The sequence below is a fragment of the Neoarius graeffei genome, chromosome 26, assembly GCF_027579695.1.
Source record: "Neoarius graeffei isolate fNeoGra1 chromosome 26, fNeoGra1.pri, whole genome shotgun sequence".
Classification (NCBI taxonomy): Eukaryota; Metazoa; Chordata; class Actinopteri; order Siluriformes; family Ariidae; genus Neoarius; species Neoarius graeffei.
In genome coordinates this window covers 31,819,473-31,841,567 of record NC_083594.1, presented here as the reverse complement: position 1 = coordinate 31,841,567, position 22,095 = coordinate 31,819,473, and the positions used below count along the sequence as shown (strand labels likewise).

Sequence of the window (22,095 nt, the reverse complement as noted above, 5' to 3'; positions counted from 1 at the left end):
TGAAGCTGCAGCCTCAAAAGCACTCCAGTCAGTGCAGTCAAAGCAGGCTTGTAGTTCCACTTTGGCCTCATCAGACCATCTCCTCACCGTCTTAACTACAGGCTTAGCAGCTTTCAGCTTCTGCCTGTAGGACGGGATAAGATGAACCATACAGTAGTGACTATGTTTACATGCACATCCAAATCGAGCTGCTGTCGGTAATCGAGCTGAAGGTCCCAGCAGGGTGCCAGAGAAATCCAATCGTACATGCACACAATGAAATCGGGCTATTGTGTGAGGTGCATTGTGCACCCGAGCCACAGGTGGCGCAACACACCCCATCGTGTTGGTACACTTCCGGTTGTCGTCATGAAGAAGAGCTATTCAAGAGTGTAAACAAAGTTATCAGTTCCGTGTTCTCCATTGCGCGTTTTTCTCCCGTCCATGAATTTTAATATATTCAACTCCTTAAGCTGAATGAGCATGAACTCTGTCTCCTTATTGCTCCAGAAGTGCACGTTTCTGCTTGCCTGTGGCAGTGGGGGCGTGGTCAAGCGCCGGTCTGTGACAGGAGGACGGAGCCAGGGAAGGTGAGTGGCAGAATCACTTCACCTGATGGTAATTAACCTGTGTTTGTGTGTCTTCCCAGTAACCGCGCCCTATTTAAGGAGGCAGAGGGAGAGCAGAGGGGACAGCTCATCCCGGGACTAGAACACAGCGCGCGCGTGTGTGTTTTTCTCTCAAGAATAAAAGTAGGCTGTTAAACTGAAAAGTCTGACAATAAAAAGCCTATAAGTACCAGAAGCTTTGTCCTGCCGTCCTCTGTGCTCCACCCACACTTCAGAGAGCTCTACATCGCCATTTTCTCTTCTTCGTTTGTTCCTCCTGACCTCTTCTGCTGCTCGCTACTGCTGTTGTCATGCCGACCGAGGCTGTTGTGTTTCCCGCTTGTGGTCTTGTCACTCGTCACTTCCGGAAGTAGCTCGACAACTAGCTCGATAGGGTATACATGCACAAAGTAGCTCGGCAGAAATCGCATAAACTAGGTCGTGTAGCTCTATTCCGAGAAATCAAGTTCGGTTCAATTTCAGCCGAATTAAGGTGTATACATGGGTCATTCCATGTCAATTCACACAAATGCCCAAAACCTCCCCAGTGACACCTCTTCAATTTGCCTTATTTTAATTTTCTTAGTGCCTTATGATGTCAAATGAAAGAATCCAAAATTTTAGCTTCCTAGCTCGAACGTTTTTTGAGTTATGGCCCTTCAAATTTTGGGTGCCACGCCCACTTTTGGGGTCCGGGAATTGCGCACTTAATTTGCAAGCATTTTTGGAGGCCCATATTTTTTGTTCTAAGGGGGATATAGACCTGTAAATTGCTATATCTATGTATTCTGGCCCTGTCTATCAGATTATGCACCTATAAATAGCACAGGTTTACTAACTTTATAGATATTAACCCCTTAAAAGTGGATTTTTTAATGACACAATTTTTTTTGACATTTTGGGGGTCCAGATCTTAGAAAGTTTTTGTGTTGATAGGGTTTCAACTGATTTATCATCATATTTGGGAACTCTACTGTGTACTTAGAGAGTTTCAGGGCACTCAGAGGTTTGGTGGGGGTACAGGAGGGCCCCAAATATGGCTTCGGGACAAAATTACCATTTGGTACGCCCTACTTCAAGCCATTAGTTGGCCATGTGGGCACATGATGACTGGAATGAACCTTTAACCCTATCAACTGACACCTTTTATCAAACTTTTAAGCCAATAAAAACTTTGATTATCCAACTCCTTCAATATAAACTAAACTAATAGTATATGGTACTATTTTTGCATATTTTCTGAAAAATCCTAAGTCCGGAAAGTAGGTCAACTGTTGTTTTGACTGCCTATTCATGTTTAAGGTAGTAAAAGCACACCCATATAGTGATTTTAATCTATGGGAAGATTATTTATACCCAATACCCCATTAGTTATATTGACAATTACAAGGGATAAACCCTTTCCCGGCTGTTTCACGATGCTGTTTTTTTTTTACATTTGACACCTTTCCCTGTATCCAACCAATCTCTGACCACTATACACTTAATAGTTAAATGCATCTTTCAAACAGGAAAGGGAAAGATGCAAACAAGGGGATGATCCCAAGAAAAACATCCTGGTTGCTTTAGTACATTTGTTCTGACATCCGATCTGGAAGTTAAACCTAGACTCATCAGGTTTTTTTTTTTTCAAGAAAAGGGGAAGGGGCCCCTAGCCACTCATGTGGGGGAAATTAGCATATCAATTAGTAAAAAGTGGAAAGTGTGTAGTGGTCAGAGTTTGGTTGGATACAGGGAAAGGTGTCAAACGTAAAAAAAACCCCAGCATCGTGAAGCAGCCGGGAAAGGGTTTATCCCTTGTAATTGTCAATATAACTAATGGGGTATTGGGTATAAATAATCTTCCCATAGATTAAAATCACTATATGGGTGTGCTTTTACTACCTTAAACATGAATAGGCAGTCAAAACAACAGTTGACCTACCTTCCGGACTTAGGATTTTTCAGAAAATATGCAAAAATAGCACCATATACAAATGCTTAGTTTATATTGAAGGAGTTGGATAATCAAAGTTTTTATTGGCTTAAAAGTTTGATAAAAGGTGTCAGTTGATAGGGTTAAAGGCTCATTCCAGTCATCATGTGCCCACATGGCCAACTAATGGCCTGAAGTAGGATGTACCAAACGGTAATTTTGTCCCGAAGCCATATTTGGGGCCCTCCTGTACCCCCACCAAAGCTCTGAGTGCCCTGAAACTCTCTAAGTACACAGTAGAGTTCCCAAATATGATGATAAATCAGTTGAAACCCTATCAACACAAAAACTTTCCAAGATATGGACCCCTGAAATGTCAAAAGAAAATTTGTCATTAAAAAAATCCATTTTTAAGGGGTTAATATCTCTAAAGTTAGTCAACTTGTGCTATTTTTAGGTGCAGAATCTGATAGACAGGGCCAGAATACATAGATATAGCAATTTACAGGTCTATATTCCCCTTAGAACAAAAGATATGGGCCTCCAAAAATGCTTGCAAATTAAGTGTACAATTCCCGGACCCCAAAAGTGGGTGTGGCACCCAAACTTTGAAGGGCCAAAATTCAAAAACCGTTCCAGCTAGGAAGCTAAAATTTTGGATTCTTTCTTTTGACATCATAAGGCACTAATAAAATAAATATCAGGCAAATTGAAGAGGTGTCACTGGGGAGGGTGTGTGAATTGACATGGAATGACCCACATGGCATTTTGAACTTCGATTTTAGTCGAGCAATGGCAGAAATTCGATTCTCTCTATGTGCATGTAAACGTAGTGAGTGATCAGATAGTCCCAAGGCTGCATGGGGGACAGAGTGGTATGAGTCCTTTAAAACAGTGTAACAGTGGTCCAGAGTGTTAGTGTCCCTGGTGGGACACTTAATGTGCTGTTTATATTTTGGCAGTTCGTAGCTGAGGTTTGCTCTGTTAAAGTCCCCCAAAACAATGAGCAAAGAGTCCAGGTGTTTTTTTTCCACATTGTTTATCTGGTCAGCCAGGTGTTGTAATGCCTCATTAACACACGCCTGAGGGGGGATGCAAACTCCAACCAGAATAAACGAGGAAAACTCTCGCGGAGCCTAAAACGGTTTGCAGTTTATGAATAGTGACTCCAGATGAGGACTGCATGATTTATTTAGAACTGTGACATCAGTACACCAACCTTCTTTAATGTAAAAGCAGATTCCGCCTCCCCTCGTTTTCCCCGTGAGCTCCGTTTCGCGGTCCACTCGGTGCAGGTGAAATCCAGGCAGGTGGAGAGAAGTGTCCGGGATGTGCTCACCGAGCCAGGTTTCAGTGAAGCACAAGGCAGCAGATCTGTTAAAATCTGTGTTGATTGTGTTGAGGAGCAGCAGTTCGTCCATCTTATTGGCCAGAGAGCGGACGTTAGCCAGGTGAATAGACGGGAGCGCAGTGCGAAACCCCCGCTGCCTCAGCCTGACGAGCGCGCCGGCTCGCTTCCCCCGGTGTCTCCGGCAACCTCGGCGTAATCCATAGAGAGCTGCTGCTCCTCCAACAAGTAACTCTGAAAAACTTTCCGGATTGATGAAAGCCGATGAAAGAACTTTACTGGTGGTTAATCCAATGTTTATGAGTTCTTCTCTAGAGTATGTGACAAGTGAAGAAACACAACAGATACACAAAAATGTAGAAAGTACAAGAGAGCGAAGTACCGAGGCAACCGTTAGAGTTTATTGGTGGTTATGATCCATACAAAATTCCTCAATGACTGGAGTGATAGTGCAGATTTGTGGCCTAGTGCTAGTATGAGCTACAGGTTGGAGTATACCTTCTTTTTCCCCCAGAGTCCCTACACTGAAGAACAGTTTAAAAAAAAAAACCTACAAAAGCAAGAGAACCTTCTTTGTGTAAAGAATTTTTCCCGACATCAGCTTTTGGGAACAGGCTGCTGCAAAAGCTCTCAAAGGACTCCTACCCGAACTGTGGGCTAGATGGTATTCCCGGCCCTCCATGTCTCAGCAACCCCAAGGACATTTAGTTACAGAGCTATTTGCACTCTATAATTTATACATTGATACTTATAGTTAAAACAATATTTTAAGTGTTATTTCTAAAATAACAAAATATCTTGCTCTAGACTTTCAATGTTGTAAGATTTTATTTAAATTTTATCTAATGGTGGATGGAACAATAATTGCAAACGCTAACAGAATCAGCACATTCCAGTTGTTACTATACTCATAACTATAATCACCCTTGTTATAAAAATTTCAATAAACAGTTAACTTTCAGCTCCATCTTCATTTATTCTTTATTCAAAGTACACAACTGAGTCACACAGGTTGATAAGTGTGCAACGGACAAGAACAATCATAACCAAAATAGTTTTTCCTGCCTTAGTCGATTTATTTCTATTTCACATGCATGCACCTGTTGTAAAGTTCAGTCTGTTTGTGTAGAACGCTCTTGAACTGTAGGTTCATTACTACACTCTGACTCCATGGTGACATTTTGCATAGGACTGGGTTCCTCTGATCACAGAAACAAATAGCTTTAGCGCTCTCTGCTCTTAATCTTTCCTGTTCTTTCAGGACATATTGTGCATGTTGTTCCTTGTTGGATTTTTTTTTTACTGAGTTATGTCCAAGTTGTTTGTTTGGTGTCCAATCTGGGTTTTCTGTATCGAATAAGGAAGCTGGTTCATCTATAAGAAATTAATTTGATTTTGTTTTAACACTTTCATGCAGAAGCTAACTTGAATGCTAGTAGAAATAAAACGAGATTCTTAAGCAAACTCTTCCATACTCACTTCCGACTTTCTATTAAAAAACAAACAAACAAACAAACCAAAATGTATCTACAATCGCGAATTTCTCTGGAGTTTTCAGGCTTGGCTCCTCTCACTGTGTTCTCTTTAACCATTCATTTCTTCGTTGTTCTTGAAGCTGCTTCTCTTTGTTAACATTTTTCTTGATAGCGGGGAGACAGTAATACCTTTTATCTATTTCTCGATTTGAAGAACCGAAAACAGTACAAAAATGAACCATACTGAAGACAGATTAAGCCTTGCTGACACGAAAGATGGTGTTTGTTTGACCCCCAGCTGAAATTATCACGTGATGCGTGACGTCATGCACAAGGAGTCTACTGAGAAACACTGACTGTCTCGAAAGGCCGGCGGATTTACAGCGACAGGTGCACTTCAAAATAACTACTAATTATTACAATTGGCCAATCAGAAGCTTCATATAAAATAAATTCTAAATTAAATGCTTATGAATTAATACATCCACCTGGCACGCTTAGTTTTAAAAAGCAGTGCTTTCATTTCTTAGGATATTTAAAATAAAAAACTCGCCGTTTAGTTTAAATGGAAAAAAAGGACAATATGCGGCGCAAAAAGGATTCAGAACTGCAAGCAATAGCGCTCTCTAGTGGTATTTGGTTGTAACCGCATTCAGCATCGAGTGCAAAATAGTAGTTTTTGAGCGTCAGGAAGAAAGCTTTCTTTTTGCTTGCCTTTGCTTTGCTGCTTCTTCTTCTTATTATTATTATTATTATCATCATCATGCCTGATTTCTATTCTATGAAACTATAAGCACAAAATACCAAGATTTTAGAATCTTTTAGTATAATATCGGTTAAATGATGATCCTTATCAATCATTTTAATTGATTTTTACATTTACTAAGAAGCCCGTGAAGTTTAACTGTAGGTATTTGTAAGTTCCCGAAACTGTAGCCCGGATGTGAGATGTTGTTTTGTGCTGACAGTGTTTGAGTTAAAATGATGATAAAGTATAAAATACCATCCAGTGGTGGTGTTCTGAAATAAATAGCAATACAGAATCAAAGCTGACCAGGAGATCCCCTCCTCCCCAGGTGCAACATACAAAGTGAGAACTTCTGATGTACACAATCTCTAACTGCTTGAATAGTTTTCTAAATAGCTGTCGTTATACTTTGGGGAACCATGAACAAATTCATTAATCAAGCTGGCGACACACACACGACTGTTTTAAAGCCACTTGTGGACTCTGGAATAAATAAAGGCACTAGTCATTTGTGTTGCGCCAGGCCACACGCTTGTACTGGGTGTTTTCTATCGCATGGCCCGCGCTGATCATTTTCACGGGTTGCTCTCCCCAAATCAGCCACCCGACCGAGTACCAGCCTCACAGCTCCTCCGGGCTCCATCCGCCATTTTCAGCGGCTTGAAAAGCAGGTAGAGAGAGAGACAGAGAGGGGGAAAAAACCCCGAAACAAACAAAATACCACTTCCCACTGTTGCTCAAAGAAACAACAGGTAAGTAGAGGGGAAAGAAAACGTGTTCAGGTTGTTATTCGGGACCGAGCTTTTGAAAGCCTTGAGCGTGTAGCTGCGTTTGAAAAGCGGACACCTTGCTCTCCGCTTACACGGCATCAGCTCGCGCTCTCTTCGATGCTCCAAGATGAACTGAACAATAAAAATATGTCTGCCAGCTTTCAAAGCGTCCTGCAACCTTTTCTGAAACTTTTCCCTTCGTGACAACAACCGAGGCTTTGAAATGATAACTTCGAACAATCTTTTTTCCCCCCTTGTGAAATAAATACGCTTGCTGAAAAGTCGTGATACAAACGGGCAACCTGACCAAACACGAAATAAATGTATGTTCTGGAGTTTAATCTGCTGGGTATGGAAATATTTTAATAACATACAGCAAGTACTTGAGGCACCAACGCGTCTCGAATTTGCGAGCAAAACTCATTTGTCTTGTTTTATTTTATTTTGGGGCTTTAGTAGAGCTGAGCTTTTTTTTTTTGTCTCGTGTCAGGTCTAATTGTTTGTTTGTTTGCAAAAACTAAAGCGTTATATGCGCTGTGTGGAGCTGTGCACTGAGACAACTCTTCTTTGTTCTGTGGCCACCATATTAACAGATCTTTCCTCAACTAAACAGTCCAAATTAAACCCTTTTCGTTTTGCTGGATCCCACTCTTCACCTTCTTTCCTGCATTTTTACATCATGTGATTAGGGATGCTAGAAAGTTGCTGTGTGTGAAAAGTTCTTGATCTGCTGGGAATTGAATTTGCTAGTATCACTTGATAGTGAGTGATTTTTGGTGAAATGATGAGTAGTATCCCTCCCTTTTTTCCTGATGCTTATTGGAGAGACATTGTGTGCCGTGCTTGAATGCAGTGATAGTAAATAATCTGTTGTGTGCAAGATTTGTCTATAGTCACTAAAATCATATGCATTGTTCACATTTGTTTCACACCACATGTCTGTAATGTTTCTAGTTCACTAAACTGTTAATGAACACAATTCCTAAATAGTAAATGTTTCTATAATGCTTATTTGAATAACTGTCTTATGTAAAATCTGGGGCGGCACGGTGGTGTAGTGGTTAGCGCTGTCTCCTCACAGCAAGAAGGTCCTGGGTTCGAGCCCCGTGGCCGGCGAGGGCCTTTCTGTGCGGAGTTTGCATGTTCTCCCCGTGTCCATGTGGGTTTCCTCCGGGTGCTCCGGTTTCCCCCACAGTCCAAAGACATGCAGGTTAGGTTAACTGGTGACTCTAAATTGACCGTAGGTGTGAGTCGTTGTCTGTGTCTCTGTGTCAGCCCTGTGATGACCTGGCGACTTGTCCAGGGTGTACCCCGCCTTTTGCCCATAGTCAGCTGGGATAGGCTCCAGCTTGCCTGCGACCCTGTAGAACAGGATAAAGCGGCTAGAGATAATGAGATGAGATGTAAAATCTGGGGGGAAAAGATTTGTGTAACAGCATCAAATTAAAAAAAAAAAAGTGTTTACAGGTTTTTGGGCTGTCAGTAGTGGTTTGCTTGAGGTTCTTTTTCTGTTTAACAGCTGCTCAATCCTAATGACAGTTTTGTTGGTTTTGAAGAATAGACCGAAAATATAGTAGTTTAGATTTTCTACAGCATATCAGGTCTAATTGTTTGTTTGTTTGCAACAAACAGCCTTGCTGTGAGGAGACAGCGCTAACCACTACACCACCGTGCCGCCCCAGATTTTACATAAGACAGTTATTCAAATAAGCATTATAGAAACATTTACTATTTAGGAATTGTGTTCATTAACAGTTTAGTGAACTAGAAACATTACAGACATGTGGTGTGAAACAAATGTGAACAATGCATGTGATTTTAGTGACTATAGACAAAGCAGGCCTATATGCTTTAGTTATGTAATGCTAGACTGCTTCTGTAGGTTAGATTGTTGATTTGAAGCACAACACAATCCGGTCCTTTATGCTTATGTAGGTGAGATTAGTGAAATAATGCAGAAATGGTATATGTAGTTGTTGCTAGGGAAGCCTCTAATGACATTTTATCTTGATTTTTTTTACCCCACATGAGCTGTAGGGAAAGCAAACTTTTTTTTTTTGATAAGCTATTCAAATGAATACTTTGGGAGTGTGTTACGTGATTCCTGTTGAAGCACACTGTTCGTTCTAGGATCTGGGGAGAGTGTGAGTAACTCGTCTGTTGGTTATTGTTCTTTTTTTTTTTTCTTTTTGCCCCAGTTCTTTGTGAAATGTTTCCCAAATGATGATCAAATTTGACATGTATGTGTACACTCTTAGGTTTCTCAAAGGTTCTTCGACAGATTAATGGCTTTAAATTCCTGAATGGGCTCTTATGTGAAAATAACCTCTGTTGTAGGTTCTACAAGGAACCTTTAAGGGATCTTCAAAGGGACAAAGAAAAGAACTCTACCTTTTTTCCCCCAAGAATTTATCATAAAATAACTTTGATAAACTTAGTAGTTGAAACATGTACTCTTGTTTATGAATAATGGATTTTTAAGTGCAGGCCAGGCTTGTAGTACTCAAGTCCTGGACTTGGGTCCGACTCTTGCCCTAATTTTAAGGACTTGTGACTTTACTTGGACTTGAGCACTGATGACTCGGACTCGTGCATTAACTGCATTCGGACTTGTAAATTGGAGATGAGGACTTTGAATTTTTTTCTTTTTTTGTAACATGCCATTATAATTTGGCATTAGATATTTACATCTACATTAATTTTATACTAATTTCGTGCAAGAGAATGCACATTTACCTGTTCATACGTCATGTTCAGGAACAAACTAATGTTATTGGTGCTAAAATGCCTGGAGAGAATGCCCCTAGGATTGTCCGCATTGCTTATACAGATTTCTGGTGCAGCGGGAAAAAAATGCACTGCTGTGTGTTCCATATGTTAAAAGAACTATTGAGGAGACAACGGGAACAACCTTGAACTTCAATCGTCATTTGGCAAGACTCCACCCAGAGAAGTAAGTGACACGCTAATTAATTGCTCTGTTGATAGTAGGGCTTGCTTGCTGACCGATGAACTAGCTAGTGTTAACTGTCTGTCATGTTATTTGCCTTGTTGATAGCAGGGCTTGCCGAGTGATGAACAAGCTTTTTATCTGTAGCCTATTAACTAAAATGGGGCAGTCGAGCAGTAACATTAGTCCAACACAGCAGCAGAGACTGTTTCACATAAAGGCAGCAACAGCCACTGTCATGGTCTGGTTGGAGTCTTGTTCTCGGACTCGACTTGGATCAGTAGTGGACTTGACTTGGGTTCGACTCAGTTTTCTTTAATGACTTAGACTTGATTCAGATTTGAATGCTGGGGACTCAAGACTGGACTCAGACTCGAGGTTTAGTGACTCGACTGCAACACTGGTGCAGACACAAAAGAGAGAAATCTCTCAGTGATTTGTGTCATAGATTTGTCATTCACTATAGTTAATTCACTCTTTTACAGAACTCATGTAGTATGTAATCGCAGTCTGTGGAACCAAGCTTGAATGAAGTCCTTGTTGCAGGTAAGAGAAGTAAGATCTTCTCAAGTACTGCTAAGAGCTTCAAAACAAATCTTATGCATTTGCTTTTACAGTATTATTTTTGTGGCTGTATTGTTGGTTATTGTGTGTTCTCAAAGTGGTAATGGCTGTATCTGGGGGAGCGTCTGAAACCCTGGTTGACATTCCGGCCCATGTGTGGAGAGGGCTTCCAGATGGTCTAAGACTGGGACCATCAGCTGTTAATCCAAATCGTATAGGTAAGGTATTTTTGTATATACTAGAAATAAGAACAGATTAACCTAGACAAGACAACACAGTATACACTGTAGGTTTGCCACAACATTTGCAGCAACAATTCTTTCTCATTTTGTTCTGCAATTTTCTCATTATTATTATTATTAATAATAATAATGAGAATTATTATTATTATTAATTTTCTCATTATTAATAATAATAATAATAATAATAATCCTAGTGATGCATCAGTTACACACGTGCCCTTTTTTGGTTTAGACTGGGTACAAGCACATGCTAGTTCTTTCTTATTCATACTGATACCAATACTGAAATTAGTAACCTGCTTGGTATTAAGCAATCGGGGCATCATGGAATATTTTATCTCTCTTTATTACATTACGTTACAGGCATTTAACAGCTGCTCTTATCCAGCGCGATGTACCACATATCCAGAGCAGCCTGGGGAGCAGTTGGGGATTAGGTGCCTTGCTCAAGGGTTGTTGCTCAGTGAACTCCTTATGCGGAGTTTTATGTTGAAGATATTATGGTATTTAAACTGTATACTTAATAAAGAGCATGCGGCCAGATGACCTGAGTGCGCAGAGCAGTATCAGTGAGCATGGTTATTAAAAGGAGTACAAGGGGCCACAACTTGTATCTTGATTCGCAAACAACTGTAGACCCTGACAATTGCATGCATCTCGGTCCTCAGTGCTGCAGCACTCTGGAGTTCTGAAGTCCTACAACAGTTTCTCTGCATGCTGGCTTTATTGCTCTGTTTACAAATATCTTGGTATGCACACAATTCATGATATCTTAGTCATTTTTAATACCCATGGTTGTTGCTACTGCTGAGCATGCTCAAGTTGGCCACTCTTACATTCTATTAAAGAGACGTTTTTAAGCACCATAAGAAGTTCCTCCTTTTGGTATTTTCACAGAACACAGTTTGCAAACTTTTAATTTGATTGCCATCATTTAAATGCGAATTATGTCTGGATCATTGTCATTTTATCAGATATTGATATTGGAACAAAACCTGATACTAGTACTGACATGCATCCATAACTAATATTAATTTAAGAGTTTAACAACAGATGGGAGGGCTGAATTAGTCAATGTGGGACTGAAGGAGAGTGTTTTAATGACTAATATTACTTTGCTTCTTTTATGTGACCATAACTGTTGATGTAACTACTTTTTAAAACCAAAGGCATATTGCGAATGTATTATACCAGTGTTTCCCACGGACCAGGTAGCAATTTGTGGTGCTCCACTGTGCCGATGAGGGAATCGTGCGCGGTGGTGTCATGGCGGTCGGTGCAGTCGGTCATTGGGGTGTATGCAAAGTGTTTACAGCGGGCGGTGTTCAAACACACAGTGTTTTTCTTCAGAGTCACCTGCTGGGACTATTTTAAAGCTACAAGAAGCATTTGAGATTATTCAATTCAATCTAAATTCTTTTAAGTTCTTTAAGAGAAGACAGCTAAAACAATTTTTACCAGAACCCTGCCTGGTTTCATTCCTCGACCCAACTTTACATTACAGGGCAGGCCATTAGTTTGCTGGGCTTGATGTTGGTGGAAAACCTGTCTTTTAAATTTATGAAAATTACTCACCAAAATTGAAGTTAAAGTTTAGTTTTTACCTTAGTTTTTTGCCTTTTTGGTGGCAATCTTTCAATCATTCTTTAGTTGACATTCAAGGAATAAATTGCAAAAAAGCTGGAGGTTTTTATTTTAAATATTGAACTCAACACTTACCTCAACCAATACTAAAATGAAATAAATAGTATAATGTAACAACAAAATAATAAAATAAAATATCATAATTAGATGTAAGAAACCACTTAAGGTAACACCAAGGCAACTAACAATAATGAAAAAGCATTACCCTAATTGTTGCAAAGCCTGCATGCCCTATCAGAACATTTAATTCTGCGTGGCTTCCTGAAAAAAAAACTCAAGTGATCTATCATAAGGGAAGTCATTGGGTTCGGGACCATTTATGGAGATTCGTAAGCAGGCTGCCTATTCCTGAGGTCTGTTTTAATCTATGGATAAAGTACATTTTCTTCATCAAAGCACTAAAAATTTCCATTACATCAAAAAATATACAAAGGAATACTGAATTTCTATGTGCTTACCCTATTCATAGCTGAGAAATCCCACTCGCAATTCTACTTCGCTAATAAAGATCTCATCTCATTATCTCTAGCCGCTTTATCCTTCTACAAGGCCGCAGGCAAGCTGGAGCCTATCCCAGCTGACTATGGGCGAAAGGCGGGGTACACCCTGGACAAGTCGCCAGGTCATCACAGGGCTGACACATAGACACAGACAACCATTCACACTCACATTTCACACCTACGGTCAATTTTAGAGTCACCAGTTAACCTAACCTGCATGTCTTTGGACTGTGGGGGAAACCGGAGCACCCGGAGGAAACCCACGTGGACACGGTGAGAACATGCAAACTCCACACAGAAAGGCCCTCGCCGGCCCCGGGGCTCGAACCCAGGACCTTCTTGCTGTGAGGCGACAGCGCTAACCACTACACCACCGTGCCGCCCGCTAATAAAGATCTCAACTCATTATCTCTAGCCGCTTTATCCTTCTACAGGGTCGCAGGCAAGCTGGAGCCTATCCCAGCTGACTACGGGCGAAAGGCGGGGTACACCCTGGACAAGTCGCCAGGTCATCACAGGGCTGACACATAGACACAGACAACCATTCACACTCACATTTCACACCTACGGTCAATTTTAGAGTCACCAGTTAACCTAACCTGCATGTCTTTGGACTGTGGGGGAAACCGGAGCACCCGGAGGAAACCCACGTGGACACGGTGAGAACATGCAAACTCCACACAGAAAGGCCCTCGCCGGCCCCGGGGCTCGAACCCAGGACCTTCTTGCTGTGAGGCGACAGCGCTAACCACTACACCACCGTGCCGCCCGCTAATAAAGATCTCAACTCATTATCTCTAGCCGCTTTATCCTTCTACAGGGTCGCAGGCAAGCTGGAGCCTATCCCAGCTGACTACGGGCGAAAGGCGGGGTACACCCTGGACAAGTCGCCAGGTCATCACAGGGCTGACACATAGACACAGACAACCATTCACACTCACATTCACACCTACGGTCAATTTAGAGTCCCCAGTTAACCTAACCTGCATGTCTTTGGACTGTGGGGGAAACCGGAGCACCCGGAGGAAACCCACACGGACACGGGGAGAACATGCAAACTCCGCACAGAAAGGCCCTCGCCGGCCCCGGGGCTCGAACCCAGGACCTTCTTGCTGTGAGGCAACAGCACTAACCACTACACCACCGTGCCGCCCGCTAATAAAGATGTTTCTTAAAATATTCAGATTTTATGCTTCAAATAGCATCAACTAGGCATCCCCGCGAGTATAACATTTTATTTAGGCTAGTGGGAAATCCTTATTTATTGTGAATGTCAAGCATTAATAACTTGCATGAATGCTGAAGCAGGATAAATGGGATAATGCAATAAGGCCGGTTCCTCACGTCAAGCTGCTAGTGTATGCATCAAAATTGGTTTATAGCCTGACTCGGGGATGTCCGTTTCCTGTATGCCAAGAAGGCTATGATTTAAGCTCATCACGAGCACGACGTAGGCTACCTTTTAAAATAAGGGGTCGGAAGGAGAATCGGGAAGGCTGCGTTATTTTTAATTAGCTGAACAGGCCTACTTGCAGTCCGGGTACATGCGCAACGGCAGGCCTGTGTACACGCCTCTCCGTCTCTCTCTCTGTGTGCGTGCGCACATGAACAAGAAGAAGGAGCACTATGAATGAACGGCACGATGCACAACGGAATTTTTTTTTTCAAAATTGCGAGTCTGATTGTGTGGCGATAGGAATCCATTGTGTGGCACTGCGCCACACAATGGTCTATGTATGGAAACCCTGTATACTCGTGCATCTCAAACAATTAGAATATTGTGAAAAAGTTCAATATTTTCCAGCAGTTATTTAAGAAAGTGAAAAGTTTATATTTTCTAGACTCATTACACAAACTAAAATACTTCAAACATTTTTCTGTTTTAATTTTGATAATTATGGCCTACAGCACAACAAAAAAAAGTTTCATTTCGAGTTTGAGTAACAGTACAAATACCGTGCATCTCTCAGTCTAGTTCAGTACATGCAACCACAGTCATGGAGGAAGACTGTTGACTTGACAGTTGTCCAGAAGATGATGATGAACACCCTCCACAAGAAGGGTAAGCCATAAAAGGTCCCTACTGAAAATGCTGGCTAGAAAAGGTGCACAAGCAACATCAATTACTACAGCCTTGAGGATTATCAAGTTAATTCAAGAAATTGGGAGAACTTCACAAGGAGTAGACTGAGGCTGGTTTCAGTGTATCAAGAGCCAACGCACACAGATGTCTTCAGGAAAGGGGCTACAACTGTCGCATTCCGAATATTAAACCACTCCTGAACCAGAGACAACATCAGAAGCATCTTACTTGGGCTAAGGAGAGAAAGAACTGGACTGTTGCTCAGTGGTCCAGAGTCCTCTTTTCAGATGAAAGTAAATTTTGCATTTCATTTTGAAATCAAGGTCCTAGAGTCTGGAGGAAGAGTGGACAGGCACAGAATCCAAGGTGTTTGAAGTCCAGTGTGAAGTTTCTGTAGTCTGTTATGATTTGGGGCGCCATGTCATCTGCTGGTATTGTTCCACTGTTTTATCAAATTCAAAGTCCAACGTAGCTGTCTACCAGGATTTTGGAGCACTCCATGCTTCCATCTGCTGATGAGCTTTATGGAGATGCCAATTATTATTTTCCAGCAGGACTTGGCACCTACCCACAGTGCCAAAACTATGACCAAATGGTTTGCTGACCATGATATTACTGTGCTTGATTGGCCAGCCAATTCGTTTGACCTGAACTCCATAGAGAATCTCTGGGGTATTGTCAAGAGGAAGATGAGAACACCTGACCCAAAAATACAAATGAGCTGAAGGCCACTATCAAAACAATGTGGGCTTCAGTAACACCTCAGCAGTACCACAGGCTGATCGCCTCCATGCCACGCCGCATTGATGCAGTAATTCGTGGTAAAGGAGATCCAGCCAAATACAGATGAGCTAAAGGCCGCTATCAAAGCAACCTGGGCTTCAATAACACCACAGGCTGATCACCTCCATGCTATGCTGCATTGATGCAGTGATTCGTGGTAAAGAATATATGGTAAAGTGGTGTATTGACAGTATAAATGAACATACTTTTCAGAAGTTGGACATTTTCTTTATTGTGAATCCTTTTTTGATTGATCTTAGGAAATATTCAAATAATTTGAGATACTGAACTTCTGATTTTCAGAGCCATCATTATCAAAATTGGAATAAAAAAGGCTTGAAATACTTCACTTTATTTATAATGAATATAGAATATATGAAAGTTTACCTTTTTGAATTAAATCATGAAAAGAAAAGAACTTGTTCATGATGTTTTGAATTGTTTGAGATGCACTAGTATATATGCCCTATAGCCAGATATAGTATATGACCAAAAGTATGTGGACACCTGACCATCACACCCATATGTGCTCATTGAACATCCTATTCCAAAAACATGGCCATTAATCTGGAGTTGGTCCCCCATTGCTGTAACAGTCTCCATGCCGTCCTCAGGGCCAAATGCAGCCCACAGACACACATTAATTGTGAGAAGGTGTCATTTCAAAAGAGATGGATACCGTTAAGCGTAGAAAACCTTTTTGTGAAATCTTGAGAGTCTAAAGTGGATTTGCATCCAAGTATTAAAAATGACCATTTAATTTGTGATTAGTTTGTCCAATTACTTTTGGTCCCTGGGGTGTCCCATAAAAAGTGCTGTAATTCATACACATTCACCTGATTTGGATGTAAATGCCTTCAAATTAAAACTACAATTTGAGTTAATTCATTATTTAATTTCAACTCCAATTTACATCAACTAATCTTGGGTCTAATCTGCCCTCCTTTGAAAAATGCTTGGGAACCCTGCACTAGGTTTTGGAGTGTGACGATGGGGATTTGCCCATTCAGTGACTAGCTGCTTTCTAGACAACTGTTTTTTCAGATTTCTGGCAACAGTTTGGGGAAGACCCGCATATGGGTGTGATTTATTTTAGGGTTGTTAAGCTGAGGTGACTTTTATATATTAGCTGTCTGGAAATTTATCTTTGAATTAAAAATTAATATTTTCTCTTTGTGTTGTACCTTACAGGTGTCTGGGCATCTAGTCTAATTCCTAAAGGCAAAAAATTTGGTCCTTTTGTCGGAGAAAGGAAGAAGAGGTCTCAAGTTACCAGCAATGTTTATATGTGGGAGGTAAGCTATGTGGTCAGAGGAAAATGGCGAGATTGGTTCAAACTGCTAGGAGGCATATAGAAACTTAAATGCTCACAACTGTTATTATTTACAACTGTAGCAAGCAGAAAAGCATCTCCGCAGGCACAAAACATCAAACCTTTGAGGTGGATGGGCTGCAACAGCAGAAGACCACATTGAGTTCCACTCCTGTCAGCCAAGAACAGTAATCTGAGCCTGTCATGGGAACATAGTCATCCAAACTGGACAGTTGAAGATTAAGGGGGGGGGGAAATCATCTGGTCTTTTCCCAGTCTTTAGCTGGCTAGTTTAGGTAAGTCTTTGTCCATGATGGCCTCAGATTCTAGTTCTTGGTTGACAGGAGTGGAATCCAATGTGGTCCTGTGCTGTGCAACTTGCAGCCAAGCCACCTGAAGGTTTGATGTGCTTTCTGAGATGCTCTTCTGCTCAGCATAGTTGTAAAGAGTGTTTTATTTGATTTATTGTAGACTTCCTGTCAGATCAAACCAATCTGGTCATTCTCCTTGGATTTCTCTCGTCGAGGTATTTCAGCCTGCAGACCCACCATTCATCATTCCATTCTGATGTTTGATGTGACCATTAACTGAAGCTCTTCACCTGTATCTGCGTCAGCTTTTTGCATTATGCGGCTGCCACATGATTGATTGATTTAGAAAACTGCATGAATGTGCAGGTATACAGGTGTTCCTAATAAAGTGGATGGTGAGTGTACATCACTGACCATTATTTCAAACTCTACTGAGAAGAGAATGGGGGGAAAATGGAAAACTTGTTTACTCAGAACTTAAAATGGAGAAGTTGTTGGTGCAGTCAGTAAACATTTATGCGAAACACATTTTTGTAGAATGCTTTCATGAATTATTCAGTCAATGGAGTTTGTAAGTTAAGCTTTTAAAACTTAGCAATTTGGGATCCATTCATACATTTATTGGCTACCAGTCTAGCACATGGTACCCCCTTTATATATTGCAGACTTTATTAGTGCATTCAAGACAAGGGACTACTGTTTTAGATAGTAGAACTTTTTACCCTGTTCCTTCGGATCACTATCAGATGTGACGTACAGCAGTTGGAGAGAATTAAGAATAGCAAAGAGAAAATGGAAGAAATCGCAGCTTGACACAGATTTTGTCTCTTACCACACACGTCTGTCCAAATTCTCATCTGAGGTAACTTCTGCCAAGATTGCCTTCTACAAGGAAAAGCTAGAAACTTCTACATAATATCCTCGCAACATCTTTACTTAACCACCTGGCTCCTCCTGTTCTATCCTTCCTAACTGCTGAAGACTTTGCCACCTTTTCTGATGGGAACATTGAAAAAAATCTGCCAGACCTTCACTCCTACCCCAACTCCTACACTACACACTTGGGATTCCCCTACTCTTTCACTGGCACATTTGTCTAATCCATCCTTTAGACATCAGCAACTACCCAACAGTATCACTTCTCATTCTTCTTTCTAAAATCCTCAGTTGCACTGTTTACAATCTGTAAAAGACTATCTCTCACAGAACAACTGCAAGATCTTAACCAATCTGGCTTCAAAGTGGCACGTTCTACAGAAACTACCCTTTTGGCTGTCACTGGGAAGCTTCATGATACTAGATCAGTCAAATACTAGCTCTGTCCTCATCATCTTTGACCTTTTAAACAGCAGACCTTTAATACAGTCAGCCACACGATTCTTTTGTCCATCCTCATGAGTCTTGGACTTTGTGGCACCACATGGCAATGGTTTGCTTCTTACCTGAAGGGCATGTCATATTGGATGATGTGGAGGGGATCCACATCTGCCCCATGCAGAATCTTCACCGGGTTCCCACAAGGCTCAGTACTTGATCCTCTTCTGTTTTCCCTCTATACTTGATGTCTTGGTGAGGTCATATACTTGCATGGGTTTTCATACCACTGCTATGTGGAGGACACTCAACTCATTCTCTCCTTCCCTCCTTCAGTCACCCATGTTTCTGCTCAGATCTCAGCATGTCTGGCAGACATCACATCATTGCATTTGGCAGCTCCTCAGATGAAACTTAATCCCAGCAAAACAGAACTGCTGTTCATCCCAAGTGACTCATCCCCATGTCAGGACTTTGTGATCTCCCTGGACAACTCTCAGTTCTTGCCTTCTCACATTGCTAATCTGACACACTCTTGCCAGTTGCTCCTTTACAGCATCAGAAGGATTTGTCCATTTTTATCCCCACAGACCACTCAGGTGCTTGTTCAGTTCCATGTCATTTCAAGACTTGTCAACAATTGTTAAACAATGTTCCTCAAGAAAGATATGAAGGGATTTAGATATTTGACCTTCTACGGTGCATAAGATCATGAAATGATTGAAGGAATCTGAAGGAATTTCGGTGCATAAAAGACCGACACCTGTGATCTCCAGTCCCTCAGATGGCACTGCATAAAGAACGGTCATTCATCTATAGCTGATGTAGCCACATGGGCTTGGGATTATTTTGCAAACCTTTGTCAAGCATTATAATACAAAGTTACACCCAAAAATGCCAGTTAAAACTTTTTAAAATGTAAAAAAGGAAGCCTGTTAACTGTGTCCAGAGGTGCCGTCAACTTCTCTGGACTCTGAGGCATCTGGGTTGGACCAATACACAGTGGAAATGTGTATTGTGGTCAGACGAATCAGTATTCCAGGCCTTTTTTTTTTTTTGAAGAAATGGACACTGTGTGCTCTAGACCGAAGACAAAAAGGACCATCCAGACTTTTGCCAGTAAGAAGTCCAAAAGCCAGAGTCTGTCATAGTATGGCAAACGTATGTTGCACTTCTGTGATGGCAGAATTAATGCAGAAAAATACAGTATATTGAGATTTTGGAGCAACATATTCTGCCTTCAAAATGACATCTAGGGATATTTCAACAAGACAATGCAAAGCCACATTTTGCACACATTACAAAGGCATGGCTGCGGAAGAAGAGGATGAATGAAAAATATAACAGCCCATAATGTTGCACACCTTTAAGGAGATACGCAGAAACTTTATTTTTAAATACATTTCTGAGTGGATAGTATCTCCATCCTTGACTTTTGTGTGCTGCATCAATGGGAATAAAAAAATATATATTTTTTTGAAAGTTAAAATCGACCACAAAGTTGGCATTCGAGCTGCCCTGCTGAGCCAGCCAGCCCTGAGTGCGTGACGTCACAGCAGGAACCGGTCTTAAGGCCGAGGCCTTTGACAGCTATAGACCAAAGTCACATAAATAAAAATTTTATGGTGAAAGTAAGAAATACCGTTACTGACTTGCTCAACTAAGACTGATTTGACTTCATTGATTGTGGGTTGACTCTCATTAAATCAGGATAGGTGTTACAACTTACATGTACATGCATGCATTTTCACTGATAAAGCGTAAAAGGCTAATTTAAATACAACCCCGATTCCAAAAAAGTTGGGACAAAGTACAAATTGTAAATAAAAACGGAATGCAATGATGTGGAAGTTTCAAAATTCCATATTTTATTCAGAATAGAACATAAATGACCTATCTCATGTTTAAATTGAGAAAATGTATCATTTAAAGAGAAAAATTAGGTGATTTTTATTTTTTTTTAAATTTCATGACAACACATCTCAAAGTTGGGACAAGGCCATGTTTACCACTGTGAGACATCCCCTTTTCTCTTTACAACAGTCTGTAAACGTCTGGGGACTGAGGAGACAAGTTGCTCAAGTTTAGGGATAGGAATGTTAACCCATTCTTGTCTAATGTAGGATTCTAGTTGCTCAACTGTCTTAGGTCTTTTTTTTTTTTTTTTGTCGTATCTTCCGTTTTATGATGCGCCAAATGTTTTCTATGGGTGAAAGATCTGGACTGCAGGCTGGCCAGTTCAGTACCCGGATCCTTCTTCTACGCAGCCATGATGCTGTAATTGATACAGTATGTGGTTTGGCATTGTCTCATCTCATTATCTGTAGCCGCTTTATCCTGTTCTACAGGGTCGCAGGCAAGCTGGAGCCTATCCCAGCTGACTATGGGCGAAAGGCGGGGTACACCCTGGACAAGTTGCCAGGTCATCACAGGGCTGACACATAGACACAGACAACCATTCACACTTACATTCACACCTACGGTCAATTTAGAGTCACCAGTTAACCTAACCTGCATGTCTTTTGGACTGTGGGGGAAACCGGAGCACCCGGAGGAAACCCACGCGGACACGGGGAGAACATGCAAACTCCACACAGAAAGGCCCTCCCCGGCCACGGGGCTTGAACCCGGACCTTCTTGCTGTGAGGCGACAGTGCTAACCACTACACCACCGTGCCGCCCGGTTTGGCATTGTCATGTTGGAAAATGCAAGGTCTTCCCTGAAAGAGACGTCGTCTGGATGGGAGCATATGTTGCTCTAGAACCTGGATATACCTTTCAGCATTGATGGTGTCTTTCCAGATGTGTAAGCTGCCCATGCCACACACACTAATGCAACCCCATACCATCAGAGATGCAGGCTTCTGAACTGAGCACTGATGATAACTTGGGTCGTCTTTCTCCTCTTTAGTCCGAATGACACGGCATCCCTGATTTCCATAAAGAACTTCAAATTTTGATTCGTCTGACCACAGAACAGTTTTCCACTTTGCCACAGTCCATTTTAAATGAGCCTTGGCCCAGAGAAGACGTCTGCGCTTCTGGATCATGTTTAGATACGGCTTCTTCTTTGAACTATAGAGTTTTAGCTGGCAACGGTGGATGGCACGGTGAATTGTGTTCACAGATAATGTTCTCTGGAAATATATTCCTGAGCCCATTTTGTGATTTCCAATACAGAAGCATGCCTGTATGTGATGCAGTGCCGTCTAAGGGCCCGAAGATCACGGGCACCCAGTATGGTTTTCCGGCCTTGACCCTTGCGCACAGAGATTCTTCCAGATTCTCTGAATCTTTTGATGATATTATGCACTGTAGATGATATGTTCAAACTCTTTGCAATTTTACACTGTCGAACTCCTTTCTGATATTGCTCCACTATTTGTCGGCGCAGAATTGGGGGGATTGGTGATCCTCTTCCCATCTTTACTTCTGAGAGCCACTGCCACTCCAAGATGCTCTTTTTATACCCAGTCATGTTAATGACCTATTGCCAATTGACCTAATGAGTTGCAATTTGGTCCTCCAGCTGTTCCTTTTTTTGTACCT

General features: G+C 41.4%; 1 protein-coding gene across 1 annotated transcript in view; it reads left to right on the top strand.

Moving 5' to 3' along the window:
- The first annotated feature begins 6,754 nt into the window (after window positions 1-6,754).
- Window positions 6,755-22,095, top strand: part of prdm2b (PR domain containing 2, with ZNF domain b) — a 33,131-nt gene continuing 17,790 nt past the window's right edge. Inside the window, exons 1-4 of the mRNA XM_060911048.1 lie at window positions 6,755-6,825; window positions 10,279-10,339; window positions 10,456-10,575; window positions 16,801-16,904. Of these exons, the coding sequence (XP_060767031.1) occupies window positions 10,461-10,575; window positions 16,801-16,904 (219 nt within the window). The 5' untranslated portion in view covers window positions 6,755-6,825; window positions 10,279-10,339; window positions 10,456-10,460. The remainder of the gene's footprint in view (window positions 6,826-10,278; window positions 10,340-10,455; window positions 10,576-16,800; window positions 16,905-22,095) is intronic.